Source organism: Melanerpes formicivorus, unplaced genomic scaffold (assembly GCF_026170545.1).
Source record: "Melanerpes formicivorus ecotype bairdi unplaced genomic scaffold, bMelFor1.0.p_v2 SCAF_96, whole genome shotgun sequence".
In the NCBI taxonomy this organism is placed as follows: domain Eukaryota; kingdom Metazoa; phylum Chordata; class Aves; order Piciformes; family Picidae; genus Melanerpes; species Melanerpes formicivorus.
In genome coordinates, this window is record NW_027142448.1 from 881,204 (window position 1) to 893,698 (window position 12,495).

General features: G+C 50.6%; 1 protein-coding gene across 1 annotated transcript in view; it reads right to left on the bottom strand.

The window, feature by feature from the left end:
- LOC137455322 (alpha-2-macroglobulin-like protein 1) overlaps positions 1 to 11,708 on the bottom strand; it is a 40,960-nt gene extending 29,252 nt beyond the window's left edge. The window contains exons 1-9 of the mRNA XM_068166035.1: positions 11,650 to 11,708; positions 10,376 to 10,559; positions 9,050 to 9,212; positions 7,874 to 7,939; positions 5,148 to 5,312; positions 4,494 to 4,578; positions 1,144 to 1,258; positions 696 to 810; positions 176 to 285 (exon numbers count right to left, since the gene is read on the bottom strand). Of these exons, the coding sequence (XP_068022136.1) occupies positions 176 to 285; positions 696 to 810; positions 1,144 to 1,258; positions 4,494 to 4,578; positions 5,148 to 5,312; positions 7,874 to 7,939; positions 9,050 to 9,212; positions 10,376 to 10,559; positions 11,650 to 11,708 (1,062 nt within the window). The remainder of the gene's footprint in view (positions 1 to 175; positions 286 to 695; positions 811 to 1,143; positions 1,259 to 4,493; positions 4,579 to 5,147; positions 5,313 to 7,873; positions 7,940 to 9,049; positions 9,213 to 10,375; positions 10,560 to 11,649) is intronic.
- Between the last annotated feature and the right edge of the window lie 787 nt (positions 11,709 to 12,495).

The following is a 12,495-nucleotide window of genomic DNA, read 5'->3' on the forward strand; positions in this document are numbered from 1 at the left end:
TCCAAGATGTTAAATAGAAGTCTTGGGTGCTATTCACTCATTTGATCACTCAAGGGTGATCATTCTGGGAGTCATTCATGCCCTCCCAAGCTGGAGGTGAGGTTGGAAAAGGTACCAGCTAACAGTCACTGCAAAGGCATTTCTCATGCTCTTCCCTCCACAGGGCTGTAATTACCTTCCCTCTGTACACGTCTCCGGCATGGTAGTAATAGTTCACATCACTAAACAACACCATCCCAACAAGCTTGGAGATGAGTAATTTGTGGGAAACATTGGTGTGTATCTCTAAAAGAAAGCAGTAAGACAGAAACATAAAGGAGGGAGCAAGGAAGCCAAGCACCCCTCAGCAATTCCCTGCAGTGCACCCCCCTGGTACCACTACTGCACATGTTCAGTCCCAGACATACCTCATGCCAGGGAGAGGATCTGCACAGGGCTCTGCATATTTAGTCTCCCTCCCACTTAATTCTAGCCCTTAGAGAGGTCCCTAAGCTTCACCACTTGAGACTGGAGATACTCAGACTGAGCATGCCGTGCCATTCTGATCTGGTAGCTCTGTCTGTACCTGTCAGGTTAGATGGCAGACTGATGGGCTCAGAAATCTCAGAGTTCTCACTACCCTGAAAGGCTCCAGTGCTCTTAGAAAGATTAGTTTACCATCATGTGCCTCTTCCCAGTGAGTTGTTTCCAGTTACCTGTGCCATCCTCCACCAGCATGGCCTCTATGAATATGCTATCCTGATAGTACCGAAAGTCTCTGCTGAAGGAGGAGAGGCTCACGTTTGTGAAGAAGCATCCTGCCTCATCTGTCTGAAAGCACAGAGAGAGGAATCAAGGTCCAAGCAAGAGATTTAATGTAAAAGTTACCCAAATGGGGTAGAAACAGCAAGGCAAAATGCCTGCCCTCAGGGAGCTTGCTCTTTGATACAGCAATCCAGGATGTAGAGGCGGCAGATGATGCACACCCAGTCACAGCCACCAGCACGGTTACTAATAGGCAGCACCAGCAGAGCACTGGTGAAGCTATCAAAACCAGGGGGTGGCATCACTATAGTTTCACTGAGGCCTCCAGCAACCTTGCCTTACCCTGGAGCTGAGCACAACTGTCTCTGAATACAGCCCACAACCTCCTAAGCATCTCACCTGGTTGTGGAATTCCTGACAGAGATTTGGTTTGGAAGCGCTGGGCAGGAATGAGGCTATCTTCTGACAAAGGCTCACATGAAACATCCCCTTGACAGCTTTCCCATAGGTGTAGCTGGTTTGGAGAGGAGGGAAAGGCAGGCAGTCACACACACAGTGAGAGGACACAGGCCTTGCTTTGCATCACCTCAGAAATCACTTGTTCACAGAATCACAGAATGGTGAACCCTGAAGGGTGGTTGGAGCCAGGAAGGGGTTGATCTCTTCTCCCAGGCAACCAGCACCAGAACAAGAGGACACAGTCTCAAGCTGTGCCAGGGGAAGTTTAGGCTGGAGGTGAGGAGAAAGTTCTTCCCAGAGAGAGTTGTTAGCCATTGGAATGTGCTGCCCAGGGAGGTGGTGGAGTCACCATCACTGGAGGTATTCAAGAGGGGATTGGATGTGGCACTTGGTGCCATGGTCTAGTGATGAGGTCTGTGGTGACAGGTTGGACTTGATGATCTTTGAGGTCTCTTCCAACCTTGGTGATACTGTGATACTGTAGGGGTTGGAAGGGACTCCAATCCCCCCTGCTAAAGCAGGTGCCCCTAGAACAGGTTTCACAGCAATGCACCCAGGCAGGTTTTGAAAGACTCTAGAGAAGGAAACTCCACAATCTCTCTGGGCTGCCTGGTCCAGTGCTCAAGCACCATCAAAGAAAAGCTTTCCCTTCTGTTCAAGTGAAACCTCCTGTGTTCTAGTTTGTGATCATTGCCCCTTGTCTTATGACTAGGTACCAATGACAAGAGCCCACTCTCTTGATCTCCACCCTTGAGGCATTTATAAGCACTGAGAAGAGACCCTTCTCCAGGCTGAAGAGCTCCAGGTCTCTCAGCCTTTCCTCAGCAGAGATGCTCCACTCCACTCAGCATCTTTGTGGCTCTCCATTGGACACCCTCCAGTAATTTCCTCTCTTGAAACAGGGAGCCCAAAACTGGGTGAAATTAGGCTAGGTGTGGCATAACCAGGACAGAGTAGAGGAGACCCTCCCTTGACCAGCTGGCCACACTCTTAATGCATGCCAGAATACCTTTGGCCTTCTTGGCCATGGGGGTGCATTAGAGGGATGTTGATGGATATTTACCATAGAGCACAGGAGTGGCAGCCACACAGCAGGCTCAGGAGCCCTGACCCAGTAAGCAAGGTGAGTCTAGGGCACTGCAGTGATGGGAGATCAAGGGCTCTGTGATAGGATTAGTGCCAAACAAATGCATTCTGGAGAAGCAAGTGATGTAGGTGCTGGCACAGCATAGTGCTGTGCACTGTCATGGTATCATGGAATCATTAAGGTTGGATAAGGCCTCTAAGATCATCACATCCAACAGTAAGCCCAGCACTACCATGACCACTAAACCATGCCCCAAAGTGCCATGTCTACTCATTTTTTAATACCTCCAGGAATAGTGACTCCACCACCTCCCTGGGCAGCCTGTTCCACTGCCTGACCCCTCTTTGAGTACAGAAATCTTTCCTGATATTCAATCTAAACCTCCCCTGGCACCACTTGAGGCCACTTCCTCTCATCCTAAACATCAGCATCCCCTGCAAAGACTCCAGGATATACTGAATGCATACATCATCTTATGAGCAGAATCTTATGGGTGATTAACAAAGTGCCATTCATTAAGAGAGTACTTTTACAAGAGGTTGTTAGCCCTATATTGTCCTTGGGCAGTGCCTGGTACAGTCTGGGTTTGCCTCTCCCTAGCGTCCTCCATAGGAGAACCTGGCTAAACTTCCCCTTGTTTCCCATGGAGATGAACACCAAACACCTGCCATGTCCTGGCCCACAAATGGCTGCTCATCAAAGGGCAGGTTGGTTGTTCCCCTGCTTTGTGTGTAGAGACTTGGGAGTGATTTGGGGAAAGGGTTCATTCCAGCACCAGAAGGATAGCTGCAGGAATTTCTCGAGTTGCATCAGGGTGCTAACAATTGCCAAGGAAGAAGAGGAGACTGAAGGGGGATCCCATTAATGCTTATAAATATTTAGAGGGTGAGTGTGAGGATGGAACCAGACTCTTCTCAGGGGTGTCCCATTACAGGACAAGGGGCAATGGACACACACAGAATCACAGAATCACCAAGGTTGGAAGAGACCTCAAAGATCAAGTCCAACCTATCAACACAGACCTCATGACTGGCCCATGGCACCAAGTGCCACATCCAATCCCCTCCTGAACACCTCCAGGGATGGGGACTCCACCACCTCCCTGGGCAGCACATTCCAATGGCTAACAACTCTCTCAGTGAAGAAGCTCCCTCAGCCTCTCCTCACAGGGCTGTGCTCAAGGCCTCTCCCCAGCCTTGTTGCCCTTCTCTGGACATGTTCAGGTTTCTCAATGTCCTTCTTAAACTGAGGGGCCCAGAACTGGACACAGGACTCAAGGTGTGGCCTAACCAATGCAGAGCACAGGGCACAATGACTTTCCTGCTCCTGCTGGCCACACTGTTCCTGATGCAGGCCAGGATGCCATTGGCCTTCTTGGCCACCTAGGCATATTGCTGGCTCATGTTTAGGCAGCTGTCAATCAGCACCCCCAGGTCCCTCTCTGTTTGGCTGCTCTCAGCCACTCTGACCCCAGCCTGTAGCTCTGCATGGGGTTGTTGTGGCCAAAGTGCAGCCCCTGGCACTTGGACTTGTTGAATGCCATCCTGTTGGACTCTGCCCATCTGTCCAGTCGGTCGAGGTCCCTCTTCAGAGCCCTTCTGTCCTCTAACTGACCAACATCTGCTCCCATCTTGGTGTCATCTGCAAACTTGCTGATGACTGACTCAATGCCCTCATCCAGATCATCAATGAAGATGTTAAAGAGGATGGGGCCCAGCACTGCTCCCTGGGGCACACCACTGGTGCCTGGCTGCCAGCTGGCTGTGGCACCATTCACCACCACTCTCTGGGCTCAGCCTCCAGCCAGTTCCTAACCCAGCTCAGAGTGTTGCTGTCCAAGCCAGGAGCTGCCACCATCACAAACTAGAACACAGCGGGGTCCACATAAACAGAAGCAAAAGTTCTTCCCTTTGATGGTGGCAGAGCACTGGAACCAACAGCCCAGAGAGGCTGTGGAGTTTCCTTCTCTGGAGGCATTCCAAACCCTCCTGAATGTATTCCTGGATGATTCACTCTGGGTGACCCTGCTCTAGCAGCAGGGGCTGGACTAGATGATCTTCAGAGGTCCCTTCCAACCCCTACCATTCTGTGATTCTGGCCTCCTTAACTGAAGGGCAGCAAATTTCCCCTCATGATTAGCTGGCCACCTTGTGCTCATCAGGCCAGAAATAAACCCAGCCATCCCTCCAAGCAGACTCCTCACCTGCCACATAGCTGGAGCGGGAAGCTTTTGTCCAGTACATAGATCTGGTCTGGTACCTCAAAGTACACTTCAAATTTTGGTATCACTGGAAGAGAGAAAAGAAAGGGAAACCTGTAGGAAACACCGGCCAGGAAATTCCAGAGAATCAACATGAAGATAGACTGTGGTGGAATAAGGGCCAGGAAACGGAGAGGGAATGTGGTGAGAAGGGAAAAGGCAAGGTTTGCATTGCTTGTACATAGTGCCTGGTTGATTGCTCCTCCCCAGATCAAACCCCAACCATGTCCACGTCCCAGCACTTTTGACAGCTGTTTACAACATTTACTCCAGCTAGGGGGTGAAAGAGAAGTGGGATGGCCCTGGACCTCACACTCTGTGGAGAAGCCCATCCTAAGGGACTTTGTTTTGTCTGTGCACAGAGAACTGCAGGACTCAGCTGTGCCAACGGTCTGGGGCCATGCACAGCATTCCTCCCACACTGCCCCAAGGGCCCCAGGTGGTTTCTCTCAGCTCAGACTCTCTTCTATGGCAGATGCTATTACTTTTCCCATTTTCTCCTAGGAATATATAATGTTATGGAATAAACACTCAGCCTCCTGGATCAAAAGGGCAAGGTCCTCTGCAGCTCAGACAGGTAACCCCACACGCTCATACCATACTCCTCAACAGAGAAGGTGCTGTAGGCTTTTGAATTGGTTACACTGATGACATATGTCCCCAGCAGAGGCTCCTCACTCAGCTTGAATGACAGATCTGCAATACCATCCTGGGGGACCACATTCAGCCACTGCTCTATCCGGTTGTCCTTAGGGTCCTTGACTCACAAGACAGAAAGCAAGCAAGCAGTTGTTTCAGCATCTCACTGATCCACACAGCACCAGAAATTCAGCCTTAAGTCTTCAGTGCTGCTAACAGAAGAGCACATTCTCTTGGCTAAGGAGTGAGGGTTGCTAGGGGCTAGTTAAGAAACACAGAATGCTTGCATCCTGCTCCCAGCACCTGAGTTTCCTTCCACATGTCTCTATACTCTAATCTCAAGACCATAGAATCATTTGGATTGGAAAACATCTTTAAGATTATTGAGTCCAGCCTTTCTCCTAAAGGTCTAAGTTAATCTGTCTTATACTCTTGCAAGTCTAGAACAGCTCAAATGTCTACTGAAGCCACTGGGAGGGTAACCTCCCGAAGGCATTGGAAGTATGTTAGTTTAAGAAACCTTGAAGCTCCACCATTCCACTCACAGGTCAGTAGAACCTGTCAGGAATCATAGAATCAATATGGTTAGAAAAGACCTCAGAGGTCATCAACTCCAACCTGTCACCCAACACCTCATAACTACTAAACCATGGCACCAAGTGCCACATCCAATCCCCTCTTGAACAACTCCATGGGTGGTGACTCCACCACCTCCCTGGGCAGCCATTCCAATGGCTAATCTCTCTTTCTGGGAAGAATTCCAGCCTCACCTCCAGCCTAAACCTCCCTTGGCACAGCTTGAGACTGTGTCCTCTTGTTCTCGTGCTGGCTGCCTGGGAGAAGAGACCAACCCCCACCTGGCTACAACCTCCCTCCAGGGAGTTGTAGAGAGCAATGAGGTCTCCCCTGAGCCTCCTCTTCTCCAGGCTAAGCAACCCCAGCTCCCTCAGCCTCTCCTCACAGGGCTGTGCTCAAGGCCTCTCCCCAGCCTCGCTGTCCTTCTCTGGACACATTCAAGTCTCTCAATGTCCTTCTTGAACTGAGGGGCCCAGAACTGGACACAGGACTCAAGGTGTGGCCTAACCAGTGCTGAGCACAGGGCACAATGACTTCCCTGCTCTGCTGGCCACACTGTTCCTAATGTAGGCCAGGATGCCATTGGCCTTCTTGGCCACCTGGGCACACTGCTGGCTCATGTTCAGGCAGCTGTCAATCAGCACACCCAAGACCCTCTCTCTTTGGCAGCTCTCAGCCACTCTGACCCCAGCCTGTAGCTCTGCATGGGGTTGTTGTGGCCAAAGTGCAGAACCTGGCACTTGGATGTGTTCAATCTCCTGCCCTTGGCCTCTGCCCATCTGCCCAGCCTGTCCAGGTCCCTCTGCAGAGCCTCTCTACCCTCCAGCAGATCAACTCCTGCCCCAGCTTGCTGTCATCTGCAAATTTACTGATGATGGACTCAATGCCTTCATCCAGATCATCAGTGAAGATATTGAACAGGCTGGGGCCCAGCACTGATCCCTGGGGCACACCACTGGTGCCTGGCTGCCAGCTGGCTGTGGCACCATTCACCACCACTCTCTGGGCCCAACCTCCAGCCAGTTCCTAACCCAGCTCAGAGTGCTGCTGTCCAAGCCAGGGGCTGACAGCTTGGCCAGGAGTTTGCTGTGGGGAACAGTGTCAAAGTCCTGCTGAAGTCCAGGCAGACCACATCCACAGCCTGCCCCACATCCACCAGGCAGTCACCTGGGCATGGAAGGGGATCAGGTTGGTCAAACATGAATTGCTCAGTGAAATGGCTACCATCAGCATTACCACAACAGCAGATTTCAGCATCACTCACCTGGAGCAACAGGGAAATCTGGGAGGAAAAAACAAAAGAAAGGCAAAACCATCAGAAGACAGAAACACACCAGCAACACAGAGATGCAGAGCCTGCTCTGAAGGATATGCAACTAATTGCCTGGAAATTTGGAGCACTGACAATAGTATAAAGTAAACAAGTCACAGAAAGTGAAAAACACTGAGTGGGTGCAGTACAGCCAGGTCTAGAGAAAGGGAAAGGGAAAGGTAATTTGGAGCTCTTCCAGCACTTGCTGATGACTTTCTGGCAGAGTCCTCTGCCTCTCTTGATGGGCTTACAGAGGAACTGGATCACAGAGTCTGGAAGGAACCTTTGGAGGTCAAACACCTTGCCGAAGCACATTTTCTTAGAGCAGATTACACACAGACTTCTTAATCTGAGTTCTGAACACCTCCAAGGATGCCTCCCCTGGCCACCTCTTTCAAGGTCTGATCATTGGCACAGTGCACAAATTTTTCCTGATGTCTAATCAGAATTTCCCTTGTTCCAACTGACAGGAGCCAGATCAAGAGCATCTCTCCCCAGCACACCCCCAGAAAAACCTCACTTGTAAGACCTCTTCACTCCCTACATGACCATATCACATCAGAAATCAGTATGCCACTTGCTTGTGCTCGCAAGGCCGTCTCAGCAAGGTGAGCAAGAGCCGTGTCACCCTCTGCCACCTGCCTGAGCTTTCACTTCAGTCACTATTCTACCCTGGACACTCTTCAAGCACAGCCCAGGTGTTCCTGTGGCAAGGTTGGAGCTTTGGCAGATGAGCAGAGTAGAAAGGAAGTAGGATCTATGTGAGGAACAAGGCAGCCTTGGCCACCAGCCCCACGGTCACGGCTTACCGAATCGTTGAGCGAACTGAATTCCTCATCCAGGGTCACAACACGAAATTTCACTGCAGGCAATGAAAGCAGGGAACATGTTTAGCAGATCCCAGCCCTTCCCTGTGGACCCCTGCTCTGTCTGTTGCCCCAGCCCCTGTCTCCATTCTATAAATATTTGTAGTAACATCTGACACAGACCTTCACATACATCAGGTACCATGGACAATGACCTCCTGCCCCCTGCAGCTTCACAGTCACCACTACCCAGACTGAAACCCCCAGGCAGTGCTGCAGGCTGGGGTCAGAGTGGCTGAGAGCAGCCAGGCAGAGAGGGACCTGGGGGTGCTGGTCGATGGTAGGCTGAACATGAGCCTGCAGTGTGCCCAGGTGGCCAAGAGGGCCAATGGCATCCTGGCCTGCATCAGGAACAGTGTGGCCAGCAGGAGCAGGGAGGTCATTGTGCCCTGTACTCTGCACTGGTTAGGCCACACCTTGAGTCCTGTGTCCACTTTTGGGCCCCTCAGTTTAGGAAGGAGGTTGAGTTGCTGGAAGGTGTCCAGAGAAGGGCAACAAGGCTGGGGAGAGGCCTTGAGCACAGCCCTGTGAGGAGAGGCTGAGGGAGCTGGGGTTGCTTAGCCTGGAGAAGAGAAGGCTCAGGGGAGACCTTCTTGCTCTCTACAACTACCTGAAAGGAGGTTGTAGACAGGCAGAGGTTGGTCTCTTTTCCCAGGCAACCAACACCAGAACAAGAAGACACAGTCTCAAGCTGTGCCAGGGGAGGTTTAGGTTGGATGTTAGGAAGAAGTTCTTCCCAGCAAGAGAGATTAGCCATTGGGATGTGCTGCCCAGGGAGATGGTGGAGTCACTGGAGGTGTTCAGGAGGAGACTTGATGGGGTGCTTGGTGCCATGGGTTAGTTGATTGGGTGGTGTTGGATGATAGGTTGGACTTGATGATCTTGAAGGTCTCTTCCAACCTAGTTAATTCTATTCTATTCTATTCTATTCTATTCTATTCTATTCTATTCTATTCTATTCTATTCTATTCTATTCTAAACCATCATATCAACGGGACACATTGCCTCAAATCCTCCTGCTAGGGCTATCCATTCATTTTAGGCAACAACACAATTTCCATATGGTCTTGCCAGCAGCAAGCTCAGGGCCCCCTGGCAGCTCTCACCTGTCTGCCCTGGCTGATAGGCGGGCTTGTCCGTGTGGATGAAAGTGCCGCTGCGGACCTTACGGATCAGCACCGTTTTCTTCTCCTCGATACTGACCCCTTTGCCTGTGATGACCAATTTGACAGTAGCAATCTCTTCTGTATCAACAGCTGGAGGTGCAACCTACACAGACACAAAGAGGAGAACGTGCATCCCCCAGGTAATCTTAGGGGGCCCTGAGCAGGAGCAGAGAGTGACAAACTAACCAGTAGGCTAATTATATATTTACATATTTTTATATATGAGAAGGGAGTTGTTAGCCTTTGGAATGTGCTGCCCAGGGAGGTGGTGGAGTCACCACCACTGGAGGTGTTCAGAAAAGGATTGGATGTGGCGCTTGAAGCCATGGTTTAGTTAGTCCTGAGGTGTTGGGTGATAGTTTGGAGTTGATGATGTCTGAGGTCTTTTCCAAACTTATTGATTCTATGATTCTATTCTGTGATCTGTCCCAGGACATCCCCTTCAATGCTTGGGTCCAGATAATATCCAGATCTCCATGAGTCCTATTTGACAACAAGGAGACCCCACATGTCATGGAATCTGTCCTCTCCCCCCTGGTTAAGGAATTTTACCTCTAGTGACAAGCAGGCACCTGACACTTGTGGGTCGAAGGTGGGATACGGTAGCAGAGAATCAAGGGAGACTGAGCTGTACTGGGTCTTCAGAACCACCCAGCAAGCACAAGTGTGAAAGGCAGATTAAAAAGGCCCACAAAAGGGTCTTCCTGAACCCAGCAGACAAAGACACCTGCAGCCACAGCACACACTGTGTATCAGAAGGGACACTGTTTAGGCCTGTCTGCCTTAGCCTACATTTTTGCTCAATTCCCACTAACAGTGGATCCACTCCACAATGCTGTGTAAAACTCACAAGCACATCCATTTCCATCCAGCTGCTCTTCAGTAGCTCCTAAGAGCTGAGCTGCTGCCTGACTTTGGGCTGTAGAGAAACTGCAGGCTGCCATGCAAACCACCATTTCCCCAGGCTTTAGCTGTGGGGCTGTACAAGCCACTCAGACAAGAGCTAAAGCTGCTTCATCTGGGCTCTTCTTATGTATCTAGAAGTGTGGTATACCTCACTTTGAAAATTAGGTTCAGAAGGGTGATCCAGTGGTGATCAGCAGATACTGGACTGGGCTACACACCCCTATGCACCACTCATTACACTTCCTAGCAGGCTCACTCCCAGGCAAAGTAGACCTCATCATCCCCAGTTAGGGAGTAACACAAGGGATTTAGAGCTCCTGAAGGGAAAACCAGTGGTGGTATTTGCCCAGGGAAGCTCACCCAGAACTTGGTACACATGAAAGTCTTCTCCTTCTGGATGGTTTCTTGCACTAGGAGCTCCTGTCCTGCAGAGCGCTCCAGGATCAGCTTCACCTGCAGCTTCACTTCGTAGCAGGTGATGTGGAGGCAGGCAACCTGAGTGGAGGGGTAGCGGAGATCTGCAGGGACCACCACCAGGTAGTGCCTGTGGCAGGAGAAATAAGACATAGTATCATAGTATCATAGTATCAGTCAGGGTTGGAAGGGACCACAAGGATCATCTAGTTCCAACCCCCCTGCCATGGGCAGGGACACCCCACACTAGATCAGCCTGGCCACAGCCTCATCCAGCCTGGCCTTAAACACCTCCAGGGACAGGGCCCCAACCACCTCCCTGGACAACCCATTCCAGGGCTTCACCACTCTCATGGGGAAGAACCTCCTCCCCACCTCCAGCTTCAATCTCCCCACCTCCAGCTTCATTCCATTCCATTCCATTCATTCCATTCCTCCTAGTCCTATCACATCCTTAAGATCTTTGAGTCCAATCATTAACTTAGCACTACAAAGAGCAACAATAAACCATGTCACTAGGCACCCCATCTTTATGAACTTTAAATACCTCTAGGGATCATGAATCAACCACTTCACTGGTCAGTCCATTCCACCACTTGGTAAACCTCTCAGTGAAGAACTTTTTTCATAATATCCAATCTAAACTTCCCCTGGAGAAATCTGAGGCTTCCTCCTCCCGTCCTCTCACTTGTTACTTGAGAGAAGAGAGTGACACCCACCGCACTACAACCTGCTTTCAAGTAGTTGCAGACAGTAAGAAAGTCTGTCTGGTCTCTTCTCCCAGGCAACCAGCACCAGAACAAGAGGACACAGTCTCAAGCTGTGCCAGGGGAAGTTTAGGCTTGAGGTGAGGAGAAAGTTCTTCACTGAGAGAGTCATTAGAGACATCAGAGGTGGCATCTCATCTTTCTTAAATCCCTTGCTTCAGCCATCTCCTGAGCTCCCCAAAGCCATCCCTTGCCATCCTCAGAAGTGGCCTTGCAACTCTGTATCCTAGGCAGCAGCAATCTGATCTGGCACAGCAACTGGAGAAGCAAACGGCTCATGGCCTAACATCTGCATAAACATGGCTTGTATTTTAGCTCAATCTAATGCATGGGAGGCAAGGCTATGCTTTGCTGTGGTCTGGTAGAGAAGAAAGCAGAGCTGACAGCCTGTCATGTGGACCTGGACTGATGCCTTCATGAAAGAAACAGAAAGAGAAGCTGGACATCACTCACAGTTGGTGAAAAGCAGCTGCAATGTGGAGCAGAACGCTCAGGACGACAGCTGTTCTCATCCTGGGGGCTCTTGCTGCCTTGCTTCCAGTGGCCCCCTTCTTCTGAAATTACTGAGGGCTGCTTTTAGGGGCATCATCTCTCTTCTTTCAGGCTAAATGAAGAGATGGGATGGGGGGAGGAGCCAGCCTTTCCCCACCTCTTCACCCCTCCTGAGGTTATACTCAGGCAGCAGCAGAGACGTGTGCACCGTGCCAAGTGCCCCTTAGCCAACAGCAGCAGCATGGGCTGCCAGCCACCAGTTCAGAACATTCCCTGCTGCAAGGCTGTCATGAAGACATCTGACCAAATGGACTTGCCATGGAAAAAAAAATAAAATAGAGGGAAGTTTGCTGATCAGTGACCCAGGCCAGGTCCTGATCACTTGTCAACTTGCATCTTTTTGTTTCATGAGGAGATGGATTGCTGCTGTGCAGCCAGCAGCAAGAGCTCACCCCAACACACAGCAGGCAGTGTTGTCATCCAGGACATGGGCTCAGCACCTCTGGATCAAATTATGTGGATGTGGATCTCCTGAGGCTATTTGGCTTGGGAATGGGAGCAAATCTCTGTATCTGCACAAGAAGGTAGCATGACAGTACCACCATCAGCCAGCAATGAGCTAATGACTCTGCCTTTTCCTTCCCTGCATACAATGAAAGAATATACTGGCCATCAGAAGCCTCCACCAGCCCCCTGAAACACCCTGTAGCAAGGAGGGGGTCTCAGGAACTGGGTCTTGTTCCGTGTTGATCATGTCTAGGTCTGAAAGGCAAAGTATCATAGTATCATAGTATCAGTCAGGGTTGG